The sequence below is a fragment of the Vitis vinifera genome, chromosome 10 (assembly GCF_030704535.1).
Source record: "Vitis vinifera cultivar Pinot Noir 40024 chromosome 10, ASM3070453v1".
Lineage (NCBI taxonomy): Eukaryota > Viridiplantae > Streptophyta > Magnoliopsida > Vitales > Vitaceae > Vitis > Vitis vinifera.
Window position 1 is genome coordinate 10,377,755 of NC_081814.1, and position 21,631 is coordinate 10,399,385.

Genomic DNA, 21,631 nt, shown 5'->3' on the forward strand with positions numbered 1-21,631 from the left:
GAGAGTACAACTTCTAAATATCCCTTAAAATTGAGATAAAAAAATGGTAATTGGGTTTTCATATATCTTGGGTTTTAATATTTGTTGGGCCTTGAATTGGCTCGGATTTTAGCTTGTTTTGAGCCTTAATGTAACTTAGACTTTAGTGGGACTTGATTTTTTATGGTCTTCGGTTTTAATTTGATTTGGCTTGAACTTTTAACTTGATTTAGATCTTGGTAGGCTTGGTCTGGGCTTGATTTGGACTTTAACTTAGGTCATGATAGAACTTGAACTTGAACATAACTTAGATCTTTATTTGACTTGGGAGTTATTTGTGTTTTTAACTAAATTCTTAAAGTAAGTTGCTCTAAGATTTTAAATTTTACAAATATATATATATTTTCCATTAAGACAAAACCATCTTAAAAAGTTATATAAAAAATAAACGATTTTAAAAATGATTTAACTCTTATAATAAGATGCTTTAAGACTTAAGTTAAAAAAATAAAGAAAAAAACTTAATATTTGATACCATTCGCATTTAAGTTAAATTAAGGTTTATTTAGATTTATAAATGTCACCTTAAACAATGGTAGCCACTGATATGAATGTTTGATCTTAAATTTGATTTAACTTAGGTTTACACTTGGGCTAGGGCCTTAAACTAGGCTTGTTCGTTGACTTACTTAGCCTAAATCTTGATTTAAGTTGGGCTAGCCTTATATCTTAGTTGGACTTGAATAACATTAACAAAGGGTATGAATACTTCATTTTGGATTGAAGATGTTTCAAACTTGTTCTTAAATTTTTGAAGACTTGAAGAACTCAAATCTTTTGAGACTTAAAGAGTTTCTTCAATTTTCAGACTTTGAAGGATTGAAGAACTTCCTAAATTCTCTAAGGTAAGAAGACACTCTTCCATTTTTCTCAAGCATGGAAGTCTAGAAGTCTAGTAGTATGTTTTGAAAGTTAAGTGTAGGTTCCTTATTTATAGGATTGAGAAATTCTCTTCAATATTATTATTATTATTATTATTATTATTTTTGTGACCATTATAAAAATCAGTTAGTTGTTAATTATATTCCTATTATTATTCAAATTAATTAATTTAGTTGATTTTCAATTTAGCCCTTTACCTTTACTATAAATAAGATTAATTGATTAAAATTGATGAAAAAAAATCCCAAATTTGTAAAATTAATTTATATCATTTTTAAACTTGAAGAGTAATCCATTTTTTATATAAACACCCTTCAATATTTTCATTATTTACATATGTGTTTTAAAAGAAAAAGTTATTTTTACAATAAAAAGTGAGGGTATTCTTGTCCAAAATAGGTATTTTTTGAGTAAAAAAAATAAGAGGTTAAATTTGTAATTTCATGTTCCTTTTGTCAATTTTAATCGATAGTTTACCGTATGTTAAGGATTCATATGGAATTATTCCATCAAATCTTTCCTTGATTTTTATTTTAACTCTTTTAAAAAACACTCTAAAAAAAACCTTCTATGATCTTTTTATTTTAGTATACTTGGAACATAATTATGATCTTTAAATTATAATAATGGAAGAGTTGACTAAGGATGATAATTCTTGGTTTTAGGCCTTGGATGATTATTATGTATCTTGTTGATATGTAAATCTTGAGCAGTTTAGAAATGTTTTTTTATTGTTCTATTTTTAATTTTTAATTATTTATATTTTTCAAAGCAAGGGATTTTAGGACTTCTAACTTTTAATTTAGAAATGGGTCATTGGATGTGTGTGTGTGTTTTTTATATAAATATTAATTGTTGTTTAATAAATAAAAAATATTAGCTAACATTGTAATAAAATTTGGGAGAATTATGTTTTGGGGGTAGATGGACCCCCAAATTAACAAAAGGTCCATATAACTCTTTAAATTAAACCCAAGACCCAATAAAAGTATGGAAATTGAGTTGAAGGATATCATCTTTCAGTATTTCCAAAAATGTCCTTGTTGATTTTGAGAAAAAAAATTAATATTTTTGAAAAATACTTTTATTTAATTTAATATTTTTTAAAAATACTTTTATGTAATTTAATATTTTTTTTAAAATAAATTTATTTAATTTAATATTTAAAAAAATATTTAATTTAATATTTTTTTAAATACTTTAATTTAATTTAATATTTTTGAAAAAAAAATTATTTAATTTAATATTTTTGAAAAAAAAAAATTATTGAAAAAAAATTATTTAACTTAATTTTATAAAATATTTTATATGTATTCTTAAAGGGTATATTTGTCCGTTACTATTTCATATCCTTCAACTCAATTTAAAGAGTTATATGGACCTTTTGTTAATTTGGGGGTCCATCTACCCCCAAAAGATAATTCTTCCATAAAAATTTGATAACTAATTACCCACTTTAATGGAAAGTCGGATAAATAAGTATATTTTAAACCCATCTTCTTTATACTTAAAAATAGATATCGGTTTTTCTCTTTATCTCGAAAACGTTAATTAAGCTTAAGGGGTTGACAGAGGGAAATGTTGTTTTCTTCTTGACTATTTTCTGCAATAAATCATCCATGGATCAAGGTATGTTTTCTCTTAATTTTATCTTATGAAAATCATGTTGTTCATTGATCTTCGAGTATTATGATTTATGCAAAAAATTACGGTTTGTTTCGCATTATGAGAATTGAAAATGCCTAATATTTGGTATTAGAGCCTATGGTTTAAGAACTTATGATTTTCTTTTAAAAATTATTTTTAAATCTAGATAAAGTTTTATTTTTGTTTTATCATTTTATTAAAAAAAAAAAAGTTTTAAACAAACAAGGCCTTTTAATGTTAGTGGATTGTCTATATGAATGGTAAAAGTCAATATTTAAAGTCGAGCACAACACTCAACCCACGACACATTCGTATTAAAAAATATAAAAAAAAAGTTAAAAACATTTTAACTTTTATTTTACAAAATATCATAAAAGAGTTTCTGAAAACTATTATCAAAAACTGTTTTTCAGAAAACATTAATCAGATTTATGTTTTTCTTTCTCTAAAAGAGCGCATAAAACGAAAAAAAAAAAAAAAGAATGCAACCTTGTCAATTGCAAATTCTAATATCAAATTCATTTTAATTTGGCCTTTTTATTTAAATAATTCATGAGAATACAAATTATTTGTTACATCTAAAAGGTCTAAAGGTGGAATAGTTTGGACGTCGAGGTGGAGCCTGGAGTGGCTCGGGCAAAGCTTAAGTAGTGTCCCAAGCACATTGGATCCTAATTATTCTCTTTCCTTATTTTTCTTTTCTCCCACTCCCTTTGCCACTACGAGTCCAATGAGCATCGACACCCATCTCACCTTCCCATGCAGCTACCAAATTTCCTCGTCTTTGAATTTCAAGAACAGCGCAAAAACCTTTCATTTCATCTTCGAGTTTTAATTTTGAGGTTTTAAGTTTTGTTTGTGGGCTTTAAACATAATTTTAAAGTTTGTTTTTGTTTTTGTTTTTTTGTTTAATATATATATATATATAATTGGAATACTTTTATGAATAAAATTATGAAAATCGGTTTTTAATAAAATTGGCTAAAGTCTAATAGAATATTTTTTTTTAATAAATTTGAAACTTTTTTTCTAAATAATGAATTTGAATTTTTTTTTAAAGAATTAAGATCATTTCTAAATTTCTTTTAATAAAGTTGAAAAAAACCTTTCCTCAAAAGAAACAAAAATAAAAATATTTTCTTATAAAATAAAAAAATAAATATTTTTGGTAAATAAAAAAAGGATTGAATTATTTTTGTAAAAAAAAAAAATCATTTCTTATTAAAAATAATTTTTACTAATAAAATTGAATTGGATTTTAATACTTTTTGTAAATAAATTGTAAAAGTCTTGTCTTTTACAAAAATAATAAGAACCAATTTGTTTGCACATAAAATTGAATTGAAAAAATTGTGAAAAAATTTTGTCACAAAAAAACATTTTGGTAAATAATTTGTGAAAATCACTTTTCTTAAATGATAAAAATTCATTCTTTCATTAGCAACGACCTCCACTACTCCCACAGCTTTCCATTTCAATTTGTCATTATCATTATTATTTTGGAAAAGACAACTGTATACCTTACCCTACTTAACCATAATTTGGGCACCATCATCCCTACATTCCCACTCTTAATTCTCATTTGCCCATTTCCCTGTCCTAAAAATAGTCGTATCCAAAGTGTGTTAGTGCCGTTGACTAATGAATAAAGGGTCATAAAAACATTTGCTTCCAAATATCCACAATGTCTGAACCCTGCAGGAGTCGTGGGCCATGATCCAATGGACGAGGTTACTCGAGGGATGGAAAGGCCTGAGTCTTATGACTATGTATAATGTATTCCCATAATTGATTGGGAAGCAGCCAAATGGGAAAACCTCAATAGAGAGACATCACCAACTGAATCACGAGCATAAAGGTCAACTCTTGAGATGGCCAAATATTCAATGTTTGGAATTTTCAATTACCAATCTAAGATCTTGGCGGCTATATTACTGTAAGTAGACATTGTAATAAGATGGAGACACTAAATATCATCGTTTGAAGAGGCTTCCAACTTTAGAAACAAAATCAATTACGGAGGATGAACTCGGGGGCACGCCCCGCACACCCCGCACACCTTTTCCTTTTTATTAAAGATCACACGCTCTCAGTCTGATTGAATTCCGGTCCAGCCATCAAATGCATCCAACACACTTCTGAAAAAGAATCCTAGCCCTCCATCAACATTTGTACACACTCGCTCACTCACCAATGGGACCCCAGAAAAATTAAAAATAAATCAATAAAATTAAATTTGAACACAATGTTTGACCATGACCGTGACCATAACTTCCCTCGTGAAACGTGATGAAACAACAAGCAGCTGTCGGGGTTTTTATGAAAAACGGTCAGAAGGGTATTTTTGTCCTTTCGATTTGTTTTTCAAGAGAAGGAGGGATAGCGTGCGCACCTCCTGGAGAGGTAAACTTTGCAATCGTCCTTTGGGCAGATGGTGGGAACGTAGGCGATATCATCGCAGCCATCCGTTCTGTGCCTCTTGAAATCGACTAGCGATGTGAACATTGCGATGAATAAGACCAGGTGGTTGATGGCGTACCTCTGCCCCACGCACTGGTGGGCCCCGGCTCCGAATGCCAGAAAGTTTTTCTTGTACAAACGGTCCTCTTGGCGGTGCTCCATGAACCGCTCCGGCTCGAACCTCTCCGGGTCGGGAAATCCCTGGAACGATGACTCGAACACCGATGGGAACACGATGGTCCCCTTTGGTATCGTGTATGATTCGGTCAACTGGAAGTCCTCCCCGGCAATGTGCGGCACCATCGTCGCCGGCGCGCGGATTCTCACCACCTCTCTCGCCACCGCTTCGGTGTACTTCATTTCCCTCAGTTGCTCCGCCGTGATCAATGTGTCTGACTCTGGCGACCATATTCCGGCAACCTCCTCTCGCACTTTGGCCAGAACCTCGGGATGCGAATCTAGAAGCGTCACCGCCCATAGCAACGACGATGTCGAAGCGTCTTGAGCTGCAAAGAGAAAGTCGAAGAGATGGCCGCCGATCTCCGCATTGCCGGAGTGCGGCGGCAACGGCTCCCCGGAATCTGTGGCGGCAGCGATCTCCCTAAGCGTCTCTTGCATCCAGAAATCAATCAAACATCGAGGCTCTTCTCCAGCCTCCATCGTCGCTTTGCTATCATCCGTACAACCCGCCAGTGTTTTGATCAGGCGATCGACGGCGAGCCTCGCTTCTCTGAATGCGAATCCAGGCAAATCAAACGGCAGCTTCATCAATCCAACGTTGAAGAGATTGTAGTCGCGGTTGAACCTCTCTCTCGCTTCCTGACTCAGATAGGGCCCAACGAAGACAGTCTGAGAAGTGTCCAGATTCATTTCGCGGCAGAGCAGCCTAAGAGAAATCGGCGTCGGCGAGGCCTTGGAAGCGAGAGCCTCCCAAGCCATTAAGTGCTTGAGGATAATAACCTGCTGGAGGGAGGTGTAGGCGGCGAGGGCCCTGGGAGTGAAGTTGGGAGCGATCCGACGGCGGATATCCTTGTGCTGTTGGCCCATCGTGTAAATGAGATTATGCTCGCCGAAGAGCTTCTTGCCAAACGGGTGGCCCACCAGGTGAAAGGCATCGGGGCGGACATTGGCGAAGATCTTATGGGAAAGATCAGTGCTGCGAATGAAGACGATGAACTTGCCGACGATGTAGTTGGCGGAGATACCTAAATCAGATGACCTGGCGAGCGATGATTGGATGTCCCAGAACTTGGTAGGGTTGCGGATCAGAGAGACGGCGTTGCCGATGAATGGAAATACGAAAGGCGGGCCCGGGATTAAGCGCTTCCTTTTCAAGTAAGAGATCTGCTCAAGGAAGACCAGAAGGGCAATAAGGGAAAGCAGGTATGGAGCTACGGAGGCAAAGGAGAAAACCAACGTAGAAGAAGACTCCATGCTCAGCGCTGCTGTGAATGACTGTGAGAGAGACAAGGGAGATGGGTTTTTAGAGAGAGAAACGATGAAGGAGGAAGGGTCAACGGAGAGACTTGTTGGGTCAATTGAAGAGAGCTGGTGGTGTTTGTCGCCAGTGAAAATGGAGCAGACACAGAAACAAAATACAAAATAGTTTATGTTTGAGAGAGAGGGTAATGCACAATGTAGAGGGAGAGAAGCGGGAAAAATGAGGATGAGGAGGAGGAGGAGTGGAAATGGGGGGTGGGAGAGATATAAAAAGGGCAGTGAAGGCGGAGGAGGATGAAGAGGAGAGTGGTGGGGTCATGCCAGCGGGGCAGAGGGAGGCGGGGTGAGGGTGTGATGTGGCAGAATCCATAAAGAGGGAGAAAGGACAAGGGTTATAAACTGTGGGCATAACATGACAAAGCCGTTGGGATGAATCATGAATTGGAATGTTTAGTATGTCTAAATCCATAATTTCACAAGTTAAATTCCAACCCTCACACCGGCCACGTCTCAAAAAAAAATTGACAGCAGTTGCTCACTTGCTCTCAAGTCCTACTCTTACGTCTTGTCTTACCCACAAAATACCCCCAATAACTCCCTACTCAGTACTCACCGACCTTTTTACTTTTATTTTAAACTCTTATTATTATTTAAATGCGTCTACATTAACCATAAGAGCTTTGTTTGGCCGTACTTGGCCCCCTTGTGATTCCCTTCAAGATTTCTTCCCCTTTCTTAAACAGTTAGATTTGACTATATGCTTCCATTTTACCACTTATTATTCTTTTGAAAAAATGTTAAATGATCAAAAGAAAACTAATTTCTAGAAGGGTCGTATTACTAATTTCTAAAAAGGTGTCAGTCAAAACATCAATCCACGTGTATAATTTATATTTAGCCATATTCATTTGAATCACTGTATCTTGATGTCATTTATTTATATATCCTCATTCAAAAGTCTAGGTCGTATCATACATACTTTAAAACTCAAATCTTTTGTTTGATGGTATCAATAGTAAATATGTTGTTTTTATAGTATATCTTTTAATTGTTTTAAGTGGTTTTCACTTATTTTTTAGGGTTATTTTAAAATATAATTATTATAAATATAAAAAATAATTAAAATCAAAGTAACACATAAATTTTTTTTAAAATATAAAAAATAAATGAAAAATATTTCAAGCTCGCAAACAAGGTTTTATTCCATAAAATATGATAGAACAATTTTTAAAAACTATTTTATAAAACAATTTTTGAAGATAAAGTTTAAGAGCGTATTCGTAAAACAAAAAACTATTTCAAGAACAATTATAAAAAAAGTTTATAAGTTTTATAAAAAAATAAATAATTTTTTTAAAAATATTATTACTATAAAGTACAACTATGACAAATACATTGCGGGGATATGATATATATATGATTCATTTTCCCTTTTCAACTGTTGAAAATAGTCAATGGATTATTAAAGAAGCTTCAGTACCAATAATTTGACTTTATTATATAAATTTAATGTTGCATGCTAACCCTTTACCAGGCCAATTTAAGAATGTCTGCTTGATATTTATATAATATAAATATTTTTCTTACTTTCTAGACCGTTCATTCCTTGGTCTTCAAGTTCCAAAACTCAATTTCGATAATGCAATGCAAGGTTCAATGCATTTCAAAGCAACCAAAATTCTTGACATTAAGAAACTATGTTCAAAGCAACTAAAATTGTATCAATAGTAACCAGACGGATTTATTCCATTTATCATAAATTATTTAATTTTCATTCCTCTAGCAATGACAAATTCAAATGAGATGAGGCCGGCCAGAAATCATATTCCCACTCAAAATATTAAAACAAAAAAACTACACTTATTACAATATATTTTATATATAAATAAATATTATAAATTTATGACACTTTTTTTTTTAAATGTAGCTTTTTTATTATTTAATTGTATTTAGTATAGTATTGCCACTAACAATGGATAAATATTGAGAATGTTTTAAAAAAAATTTATATTATCAATAAATCTTGTTGTAAATAAACCCATAAAATTGTTTTTCATATTTAAGTTCTTAAATAATGTTTCATTTCAGAAAGTAATTAACAACGGTTTTTAAAGACTATGTTTTGAGAATTATTTTTAAGACATTTCTCATCAAGTCTAAAATTTTTAAAATTATTTATTAAACAATAGAAGTTACTATTTTCAATTTTTCAATAGCAGCATGAATTATTTGATGGAAATGGTGAGCCACGTTTAAAAGGAGTAAAATTCTTACTTTTATTATGTTATGATTGTCGTCATATTTATTAAAAAACGTATAAAACGATAAATTGTTTAATTAAAATGATATTTTTAAATTAAAATCAATTATTTAATGGTCAATTTTTTTTAAAGATGTTATAAAATTTAATTTTGAAGATTATTATAACTTATTTTTCAATCGAATTTGTAGGTATAGAAAAAAAAATGGTAAGTCACAATGTGGCATCCAGAACTTGGAAATTTCAGTTTTCCTTAAGATAATGAAACTAAAATTAATGGGGGCAGGAGGGTCTGAAGGGCCCAATGCCATTAATATAGAGGTCGGAAGTTGATATGAATGACACCTATGTAACCACGAAAAAATAAGAATGTGGTCGGTGGGCCAACCTTAGTTGTCGTTTGAGAAATGGGAATTATGGGACTTAGGTAAGGATGCGACTAGACTTATGCTCAATCTGAGTTTTAGACCATTATTTTTAATGTTCGGATGAGTTTGGCTTATCCGATTTTAGTTTAATTTAAATCTGATTTAATATTTTTATAATATTAATAATTCTTATTATTTTATATAATATATTTATTTTTAAATAATATTTATGTACTAGTTCAATTTAATTGGGAAAAATGAATTTATTTATTTATTTTTTAATTGTTATTTTAAAATATATTATAAATATATAGGTAGGATGTCAATGGGATGGGATTTTCGGTATCCATCCCACCCTGCCCCTTATGGAATGTGTTTGAAATTTAAATAAACGAGTTATGGTAGGTTTAAGATTTTTTTAAAAACCTGAGGAGGGTTCGGGATAGTTCTATTGCTTTATTTTGTCAAATTATATATGAAATTAATTTAATTTTTTTAATGTATAACAATGATAATGAAAATAATAAAATACTTTTCTATAAAAAAAAATTATAATATTTTAATCATTTATACAATTTTAATATATTTTTTAAAATTATTATTATTATTAATTTTTTTTATAAGAAAAAGTTAAATGAAGTGAGATGAGGCAAATAGAGGAAATTAGCATACCCACCTTTTCCCACTCCATCTTATTTAATATTTTTAATGGGACGGTGATGAGAATTATTTTGAATAAATAAGGTAAGATTGAGACGAAAGTCATTTGTCTCGAAACTGTCTTATTACCATCTATGATAAGACTAAATTTAAAAAATATAATAAATAAATTTAACATAATCCAATACCATTTAACCTAATTTTCATCCACATAACCTAATCAATCTAATAAATCTAAATTTAATTGGAAGTCAATTATGTCCAAATACATTTCCAAATGAAATAATTTCCTTTTTGAAGAAGAGTATAGGCCCCTGTAGAAAATGTTTTTCATGTTCAATTTATACCATTATAATGATATTTACTTGGAAAAATAATTATTGAAGATGTTACACTCGTCCCACATGGAATCCACTTTTGTGGGAAAAAAATTTGAAAAAAGAAAAATATGAAAAACGTGGTAACAAAATTATTTCTAAAATTGAGGAAATGTCATTTTATCGAATACAGATCTTAAATGTTCTCAAGAAAATAAATATAATTTCACATCATTTCACTGTACAATTAAATACGGAAAGTTGGGTCAATTCATAAAAATGGGAGGTAAAATTAATTTTACAAAAAATGTAACATATATGACAATGTGGTTAAGGATGGATTTAAGATTTTTTTTTTTTAAATAAAAAAAATCCGATTTGAGTTCGGGTATTGTCTTGTATTACTCTTATATATAAAATTAATTTAATTTAATTTTTATTTTCTTATTTTTAATATATAATAATAAATTTTTTTTTACTAAAATAATTTATAAAAATTTATAATATTTTAATTATTTATAATATATTTATTTTAATGTAATTAAAAAGTTTAATATATATATATATATATATATATATATATATATATTTTAAAATATTTAAATAAGACAAGCTAAGTATGAGAAATTCGCATACTCATCACGTCCCGTTTATTTTTTTTTAATGAAATAAAGATAAAAATTATTTTGAATAAACGGTATGAAAACCATGGAGGAAAATATCGGGATATATCGGCGATATATCGCCGATATATCGTGTATCGGGAGGAGTCGACACGATATTTCATGGAGAAAAATCGGAGAGGAGATATTTCCGTAAATATCGCCAAAATATCGGCGATATATCGGCGATATATCGGTTCGGGGAGATATATCGGAGATTTTTTCAAAAAATCTCCTCTGGTGGCAAAAAATCGGTGATATATCGGAGATATATCGGTGATTTTTTGGTGATATTTCCCCTCCTTCATGCAACGTGATCTGACGGCCCAGATCACGCCCGTGTTGATCCGACGGTCTAGATGTGATTCCAATAGTAATATGGCGATCCAACGGCCCGATTGCTCCCAGTTTTTTTATCCAACGGCTATTTTGGCCCAAATTTCTTCTACAAATAACCCAAATTTCATCTATTTCATCCATTTTTGCTTTCATTCTTCATTTGCTCTCACATTACTCCAATTTTTATTAAGGTTGCTCAATTATTTAATTATTTTAAGGTATATTTGTTTTAAATTATAATTAATTTTGTTTGCAATTGTAATTAATTCATGTATTTTCAATTAATTAGTATGTTTACAATATGAATGATTTAATGCTATTTTTACATTCAATTGTAATTAATTTTTATATTTTTATTGAATTAACTTAGGTTGATTTGATTATTTAATTATAAATTGATATGGTTATTTTAGATGATTATTTGTGATTTATTTTCACATTTAGAATTAAATTAAACTAGTTAACTTAGCTAAATTATTTAATTAATTTAATTAACATGCTAAATTATTTAATTAATTTAATTAACATGAAATAGTATATTTTGAATATGAAATATGTTTATTTAATGAATTTAATGTGTACAAATTATTGATATTTAATGAAATGAAATATTTTATGTGACTTTATAATGAGAACAATTACAAAATTAACATTTCTTATAGATCGACATGATGTAATTACATCTAATATCGCAAATTATATCATATATATATCAAATTTTTCAATAAAACAACTTTAAAATATCAATTATACTTCTAATTATATTATTATGAGGTTTTTCTTGTATTTCCATGAGTTTTTAACAATTTTAAGTCTACCGATATTTTTTTCCAGAATATCCGCCGATATATCTCCGATATATCCGTAAAATCGAAGTACCGATATATCCGTGATTGCCGATATTTTCTTCCATGATGAAAACAACCCATCCCAACCTGTCCCACTATCATTCCTATTCAATACCTTATATTATATTTGACAAACATAATTTGGTTTAATCGATACAAAAACCTGTTTGTGTCATATAAGTTTTGTTCATTTTATAATAATAATAATAATTATTATTATTATTGTAAATTATCTTATAAAATAAGTTAAGATAACATGCCAAAGAGTTAGTGATAAATTAAAAGGTTAGTGGCGGCTAACTATACATACATCCAATGAGAGTTATTTGATAAGCATATGATATGGGTCACCTATAATAAACAAGGAACCCTACACCCAAGGGAAAACGCCAGTTAGTATTTGTCCTCGTTGCAATGCCTAAATCTTTAAAAGCAAAAGAGGGTCCTTAAAATGGCGATGGCATCACATCAAACCTCTAAATCTTTTCAAAATAAACAAGTCGGCAATTAGTTGGTATATTTTGAAAAACAAGCCCATTTCCAAAACAAACATTCCAGCTGACCAGTCAACGCGTACTCTACTCCCTTGTGTCAATGTATGCAAAATGGCAATCACTGTTTCTTTTTTGGAAGCCGCCCATCCGTTTTACCAGTCGCTGTGTCTCTCTTACGAGTTATGACTTACGACTTAGGACCCTGCTTACTTCCGGTTCCAGTCGAAACGAGGAAGGAAATTTAGTGGATTGTGGAGGACGGAAGTTAAAGTAACGACCATGTTTATAACCAGCTGTCACAGTCAGACTCCCGATCAAAATGAATATAACGATATTATTTTATTCCACTTTGGTTGAAGTTTGAGGTTATTTGAAAGCAAAAATTTATGCACATCACATCACAAATAAAGCTATTAAAAGATTACGTAATTTACATGTGCATGAACTCCTTATTATAAAATAAATGTGCTTTAAAGTCGTTACTAATGATATTAAAATTGATTCCTAACCTTGATACGAGTTCTTCAATCTTAAACGTGTAGTAATCTATAAGGGGTCCATATTACTTTTTCTAAAATAGGACTCTCACACCATAAAGAGCTTTAAATGATTAGATGAATCTTGTATGAAGCAATTTCTTTTAATAAATAGGTTAAATTTGCGTCAACCAATATAACCTGTTTAATAAATAGGTAATTTTTTAGTCAACCTGCATAACACGAATTTGATCCACATTGACCAATTTAATAATCTTGCTATTAACTCAATTATATTTTTAAACCATTTAACTCATATTTGACTCACTTTAAATTTGTTTTTAGATAAATAGGTCATACTTGTTTAGTTGAGATATTAATCATATAAATATATAATAACTAATTCAACTTAATTATTAAATAGGAGGACCTGATTATTAAATAGGTTAAATAAGTTACACAACGTATTACCTGTATAATAATTAGGTAATATTTGAGTTTATGTTTTTGAAACAATTATTATTCATGTCGGATTTATGTTGAGCTATATAGTAGAATACCTAGACTTTAACATGACATGAACACGACCCATCAACACGAATTACTCTTTTTACTTAAAAATAAGACATGATGTACCAAAGTTAGATATGAGCTTCCACTTGTCTATCAATTGTTTATATTAATATTAATTTACATTGTACATGATTTCGCTGTATTAGGAATTGCTTAGTAGATTAAAGTCATGAGTTCCTTATAAGATGATAAGTAGTCCATAGTCAATTCATAGATTTGAGCAATCCAACAAAAACTATAATGCGTTATTTCTTAATTAGAGGGATGACTTTGTCTTGATCATTAAGATGAGATTCCCATGGTGAGTACATTAGTATGTATGGTTGTACAATAGACTAGATCTACGATGAATCCTGATGTAAAGCTATCAGGTTATCATGATTCACCAAACTACTATATTGCATATACTCTTAACTTTGAGATGATATTGAGTCTATACTAAAATCAATAAAAGACTTTGAACTACAAGTGAAACCTTAAAGTGGTCATATATTCCTTATGGATTGGGTCACTATTCATGGAAGCTAGTGACAATAGGTATTCTCAATAACGACACCATGATATCTCATAAGATCAAGAGAATGCATTCTTTTGGGTGATCCTAATGACATGTAATTATGAAATCTCTAGTTGTAGTAATTCCTTAAATGAAATTTGACATATACTCTTTATGAGTTAGAGTATGTCACTTGATCATATAATAGAAAAATCTACAACTTAAGGATTGAAAAGGTAATCTTGGTGAGTTGATAGCATTATCTTGTTAGGTTATGGACACTAGTTCATGAGGAGTTTACATGCAATAAATAGTAGGTTACAAACCAAAGCTTTGGCTCATTGTAATTTCATAGGATACTGAAATGAAGTTGACTTTCTTTAGTGGAGTTTGAGTCCACTTCAAAATTAGATTAGGAGGAGGTCATTATTTTCCTATGGGTTGTAATGGTCACCATTCGAGTTCCTAGCTCATGGTGGCACATTTTATTTGAGAGATTTGGGTTTATAGTTCATAAGTGTGCATAAAAGCGTTTTGGTAAAAATGCAAGGTTGTACTATATCTTATTAATGGCTTTTCTAGATTGATGGTTTGAGCTAATGAATTAATTAAAGTACATTAGGACTAATTAATTAATTAGGACCTAAGTGAACTAGATTAGGTGACACAAGCCCAATTTGAGCTTAAGTGACTTAAGCCCACAAGGAACTCCATATAAATCCCCTTAGGGGTTTAAGGTTTAGGCTTTTTGGCATTTTCACCATCATTTTCTAGAAAAAAAGTAAGAGAAACCCTAGCCATCCTCAAGAGAGGAAGATAAGTCTACTATTCTCTTGTGTTAGGATCCATGAAGGGATGGATTGGGTGGAAGATCATTAGGTAGACGAGCTCTACAATGCCCACAACATCTTATTCAAATTAGATTTAATCTAAGAACATCCAAATCATAGGTATGGTTCTCATAATCTTTAAATCTAATATTTGTATTGAATTTTGTATCATATATTTCCATTGCTTTAGATCTAGAGGAGCATAGGAATAATATTGCATGCATTCTATATGATCCAGGGTCAAGGAATGAAGCAATCTGTGATTTCTCAACAATGCATTTGTGCTACCATGAAGTCAATCTTTCTTTCCCATATGCCAATGCATAGAGTCATTCTATGTGTCATATCTTGTAAAGGTTCGACATTAGAGTTTACTGCTTTAAGCTATCCTCATTCCTTGGATTTTTGGAGTTCAAGTCTCTTTGCCTACTCTAAAGAAATGAAGTTGTGCATGACACTTGTTTACACTATGATTTTAGTGAGCTTCCCATTTATATAGGTTTTTTTATTTACATCAGTCATTTGTTTTAGGGCGTGTTAGGCACTGATTTAGCTTTGAGGGCTTTCAAGATTTGTATTAGCCTCACTTGTGCATCACCTTCATTTTTCTTTTCATTTATCGTAGCATTAAGGGCCTTTCTTTTAGGGCAATCCATGCCTAGTGTGATTCGTCACATAGGAATGATTTGGTTCTAGGCATGAACTCCTTTTGTTTATCCTTGCTCTTACCTTCCTTGCCATTAGCCATCTTATTTGATCATTCTTTACCAACATAGTAGGCTTTTTGACCTTTTCTCTTCCCCACATTTGGTGTGGTTTCCCTTTAAGGAGGTTTGACTTCGAGGAGTATCCTCTCTTATACATGACTAGGGACTTTTCTACTACCATGGCCATGCCAAGTTCTTGGATATTACGACACCTCAACTCTTGTTTAACCTAACTTTATAAGTTGTCCATAAAGTTGACTAGTAGTTCCTCATTGGTCATGTTAGGAATATCAAGCATAAGTGTAGAGAATTCTCTAATGTACTAATGGATTAAGCCTATGTGCTTAAGACATTTTATGTTTTTCCTAGCCAGGTAAGCCACGTTCTTAAGATAAAGTTGCTTCTTGATTTCCATCCTAAAGTCTTATTAGAGTCATAATTTATGCTCTAATGGCACATATAAGGAATGAATTATGCAAATATAAAGGGTCAACTCATACAACTTAACTCGAATTGTTGCTAAAACCCTAGTTTTGGATCTAACTTCTATTTTGAGCCTAAGTCCTGGTTTAAGAGATGAAAAGAATGTTGAGTGCAAATGTCATTGTCAGCCAAGGAAGTAGAAGAAGTTAAATATGCTTCAATGAGAGAGTCAAGACTCATGAAACATGAGGAAAGACAAGATAAGGGTATCATGAGCTTAAAAGATGAGGAATGACCATTATGAAGTAAGAAAAAAAGGCATACAAATATGGAAAATGATGCATGAAGCAAATTCATCAAGTTCACATGAAACTTTGGAACTAAAAAAATTTGGTAGCAACATGTACTTGAAATTTGAGGTGAAATCTAAAGCACTTCCTAAGGTTAATTTTGGGCAAGCTATATATTTTTTGAAGTTCGTGAAGTTAGGAATCCAATACTTCAAACGGTGCATGAATCAAAGCTAAAACAAGGAAGTTATGTGTGTTAGAAGTGAACTAGTAGTGGATAAGTTTGAAATTCACAATGAATTTCAAACTCATCACCTTGATTTTGAATTGAGCATATTCCTCTACTTAAGAGTTAAAAATTGATTTCGAACTTACTCCAATTTCAAACTCAACCAATGTTGATTGAGTTTTGATTTCTGAAACACATTGAAACGAGTTGTAAATGCATTCCTCCAATTCAAAATGCATTGTACTAATTTAAAACTCGTAATATTTGGAGTTTTTTTTAGGTTGTTTATGACTTTTTTTTTTTGTAATAAGTGACCAATGAAAGTGTGTCACATGCTAGGTTATTGAATTTACTATTTAAACTCTCTTAGTTCCAGAGTTTAGGGGTTCTCTTCTCGAAGTTAGACGTTTGTGGTGGAAAAAGACAACAACTTTGGTTTGTTTCATTTTTTATTTTATTTAATACATTGTTTTTGGTTTCTTTTGATTCAAGATATGGATTTTTACTCTATTATGGATTTTGAATGCAACATCACCCTTATAAGAGGTTACAAAACCAATTTAGGGCTTGAAACATGAAAACTTAAGGGCTAGAAACTTAGAGGAACAATGAGTAAACAATTATAACAATGCGATTAATGAATGGTTGAGTTACAATTTATGAATTTTTTATCCTATCCTTACGTGTTATATTAGGAAATGATATAGTAGGTTATTACTCAATACTAGTGATTTTTGGTGACTCTTGATCATTAGTTATCTTGGTCTTTTTTGCCGTTATCTACCATAAAACAAAGCTACAAAGAGTAAAAAGAGTTAAAAAGTAGACCTTGAACCGATAATCAATCTCATTCATTTGATGGTTTAAGAATTGACTTAAAAAGAAAAATTAAGTTTCGAATGCAATTTTGAGTTATAAAGCTTAGATTAATCATGAGCAACTAAGAATCCCAAAGCCCTAAGATCACCCTACTTAAGAAACCCTTGTTCTCTCTAGTTTCTATACTTGAAGTTAGATTGTGGAAAGCCCTAGACTTGAATCATTTGAATTAAAAATCAATATCCGCATTGTTATTAATTTTGTTTTCTTTATTTAACTCCATTTCATAAAAATCATTTTATATATTATTTTCCTTTTAAGACTTAAGTAAAAACAACTCATTTGACTTAGTATTAACAATTTTCATAAGTAGTCCTTGAGAACGATACCCTTAATACTACAAAACTGTAGTAGTTCTTTCTTTGGTTTTTATTGGCCATTAAGTATTTTTGTACAACAAAGAAAATCGATCAAAGTCCTCCCAGGTGTCCATGAGCATCTTTTTCTACATCAATAAACCTTCAATGCCACCATAGGTAGCAGTATCAAACCTTGATAGTCCTATCGATTAATGTTATAGCCTCAAAGTACTATTCGATGCGCCATAGAAAATTGTCTAACTCCTTATCGTATATGTGGCTTTGGCACCTTCACCATAGGTACGTTATGAGTGGTCATGACTCAAGGAAAAACCATAGTCTTGCAAATAGCTATCGCTTGATAAATCTCTTAGTTATGAGTTTCCGTACCTGTGGCTAAGGTTTCCATCCCTAATTTTAGGTGAGCAAGCATGTCCATTACCCTAGCTTGGAAAGACATGAACTTCTCTTGTGACATTGGTTGGACTTGTGAATATATGTTCCCTAAGATCCTTTAAACCTTTTTCCATGCTTTACTCAATCAAATCCATACCCTCGTAAGTGTTGGTTGTGGCCAACTTCACCTTGGCTAACCTTGCCCTAATGTTAGCAAAATCATCACAAGATTTCCTTTTTCTTTCCCCATCTGTGGTAAGGCTAGTATATGTTCCATAGATTTGATAATTAATCATCTCTTTAATGTTAGAGCCCGACACACTTCTTTGTAATTATACCTGCCTTGCAACTTAAATTTTTTATTTTTATTTTATTTTTTTATAGACCTCAAAATATTTGAAATTGTTGAGTTAGCCTTTCCGCAAACTTAGCTTACTTTGCTAAGCAATGCTACAAAACACAAAAGCTAAGTGAATAAAGTAAGTAACATTTGGAAAGTTTGAAAGAATGGAAGCGTGTATCACATAAGAATGATATGCAAGGTTTGGAAGCACTCAAGTGCTTAGTGCTTTGGTTAAATGAGGTCATCACCTATGTATAGGCCTCATTAGAACTCTTTAGATCCCTTGATGATTCTTTATAATTCTAGAATACCTAAGAAACTACTACATACAAGTTGTTGAGATCCTAACTATATCAACCTAAGGTAATTACCCAAGATGGGGAGTGAATAAGGTAATGATGATCACTTTTTACTGTTGAGATTAAATCCTTAAAAACAAGATATGATGTAACAAAGTCAAATTTGATTGTCCATTTGTTATCTTTTTTTATGCATTGACATTGATTTGAACATTTAACTCTTATCTTTTACATTCTTCATGACGTGGGTACATTAAGAGTTGCATAAAGGATACAAGTTATGAGTTCCTTGTAAGTTGATAAGTTATTCACAATCCATTCATGGATTTAGGCAATCCAGTAGATACTATAGTGCACTACATCATAATTGGAATGATGACTTATCTTGGTTATCAGGATAGGTTTTTCATGATGAGTGCACTAGTGTATATGATGCACACTGGACATGGCTTACAGTAAATCATGACACAAGGTTATCGGCTATCATGATTCATCAAGCTACTGTATTGAATGGACCCTCAACTTTGAGAGGATATTGAATATGTGTCAAAGTCAATAGCAGACTTTGACCTATAGGTGAGACCCTATAGTGGTCATATATCCCTAAAGATTGAGTCACTATTAATGGAAATTGGTGGCAAAAGGTATTCTCAATAGAGCCACCATGATATCTTATAAGATTGAGATAGTGTGTCCCCTTGGGTAATCCAAAGAATACGTGGTCATCGAATCTATAGCCATAATAATTTTTTTAGTGGAATTTGACACATACTATTTAAAGCTAGAGTATCTAATTGATCACATAATAAATGGAATCTATAACTCAGGAGATGTAATCTTGATAGGTGATAATATTACTTTGTTATATTACAAACACCAATTCATAGGGAGTTTGCATATAGTGAATAGTAAGTGATGGACTCGAACTTTATTTTGTTGTTATTTACATAGGATGTTGGAGTGCAGTTAATTTTTTGTGATAGGATGTTGAATCAACTTCAAAATTAGATTATAAGGGAGCTAGTACTCCTATGGGTTCCCATGGTCCCCACTCTGAGCCCATATGTCATGTTGACATGGTTTATGAGAGTTAAACTGACTCTAGGTTCACTTTTGTACATAAAAGCATTTTAATAATTATGAAAAGTTACATAGGGGATAATGAATAAAGTCTTTGGATTAGGCTAATTCGTTAATTAGATGGTCTTGTGTGGTTAATTAATCAATTATGAGATAATGAAAATGATTTGTATGGTGATATAAGAATTGTTTTGTGATAATGAAGTAGAGGAAAAAGATGGGCAACGTATGCTTTCATACACAGATATAAAAATAATCACAAAATGAGAACCTTAAAAATAAATTTTCATGCACTATAAAGTCAAATATAATAACTATGATAGTCAAAAATAATATTTATATCATTAAAAGGTAATGACTATGCGATAATTAAAGTTAATACATTTGATTGAAAAATGTATATGATTTTAATTATTTTTAAATAAATGTAATAAACTTAGATTTTCCAAACTTGGGTACTTATTTTGTAATTTTTTCCCCAAAGATATGTTGAAAACACACTTTTCTCTAAAAAAAAAAAAAAAAAAAAACTGAAAACACCTTTATTAACTTAGAAAAATATTTTCTAAATGGACAATTTTGAGAAAATGTATTTGATATTAAAAATGATAAATGCAATCTTGTTTGCAACTTATTATATGAAATGCAACCAAGATTCTTTTTTTAAGGTGTTGCTATTCTTGTGAAAAAAAAAAGTATATTAACTTTCAATTTTAGAGGAAAATACTTAACTATGACAAATATCTCAAATGTTGGAGTTGCATTTGAAAATATAATAAGCAAATGTACATATTTGTGATGTTAACGCATTTATAGAAATTGGAGAATACCTGATACTTCCATAGGTAATGTCCTACTAATTTGTTCTTGAATGTGTAGAAAGCCATGCCACATTTAGAGGTAATCCACCCTTTGTGATTAGAGATCCCTTGAAGAAGGTTCAATGGGGAAATAATCCATCCTATGTGACTCATAAGAAGCACTAAGTAGAGTTGTCATGAGGTCACAACTAGGGGATTAGCCTCCTGAGATTCAAGATATCAAGGCATAGCCATTAATAGCTAACCTGAAGCAAGTCTCACATCAATACTAGGTGTGTGACACCTTGGTTAACTTTCAAGCAGTCTCTTGAGTCTCCATGTGACCAAGGCTGAGTTAATCCCATACTTGTTGCTTTCAAGCACTCAAATCATTCTAATCATCTCCTTTTCCATCAACTGGCCTTTAAATCAGCTTCCTACTAAATTGTAGCAACCTCCAAGGAGAAACCGTTAGGGAAGATAATTCAAACAAAGCATAGCCACAAGTTAAGAAACAAAGAACTGATTCCAATGGTTCACTAGAGTGAATCTTCGCTATACTTAGTCCACCTTACCTCCATATCCTACTAATGATCCAATCCATCCAAGGTTTCTAATGGCCATAGCCTTAGAGAAGAGATTTAAAGTTGATTTTGTGAGCACTATCGAAGAATACTTTGTTCAACCCCAACAACCTACAGTCTGCCCAAACCCATCAACTAGTGGAGACGATTAGACTGCCATAACCTTCAAACACCTGCCATAGAACCCACTGGCCCATACCACACATGCAGGTCACTGGAGAACTATCACAAATGCGGAGAATGCGGAAAATAGATGTCTGGCGATGGGCAACAAGGGGTAATATTCACAACAAAATGCCCTTACAATGAAGGTGGTAAATTATGATTAGAATCAAGGTAATAAGTGCTAATAATGGCAAGTGGTGATGGTGATGCAACGGGCACGGCAGCAGGCATTGATGCAGAAAAATTGAATCCTAATACTTTTCAGTTATGAGTTTTCAATTAAAAAACACATGAATTGAGTGGTTTCTTCAGGCATAAACCACACACACATTAGTCTTGCCATGCA

The 21,631-nt window shown here is 31.6% G+C and overlaps 1 protein-coding gene across 1 annotated transcript; it reads right to left on the reverse strand.

Annotated features, from left to right (window-relative positions):
• Positions 1-4,564: 4,564 nt before the first annotated feature.
• LOC100255505 (cytochrome P450 710A11) lies at positions 4,565-6,729 on the reverse strand. Its single transcript, XM_002276577.4, has one exon. It carries the CDS (start codon positions 6,460-6,462, stop codon positions 4,933-4,935), a length of 1,530 nt encoding a protein of 509 aa, XP_002276613.1. The 5' UTR covers positions 6,463-6,729; the 3' UTR covers positions 4,565-4,932.
• Between the last annotated feature and the right edge of the window lie 14,902 nt (positions 6,730-21,631).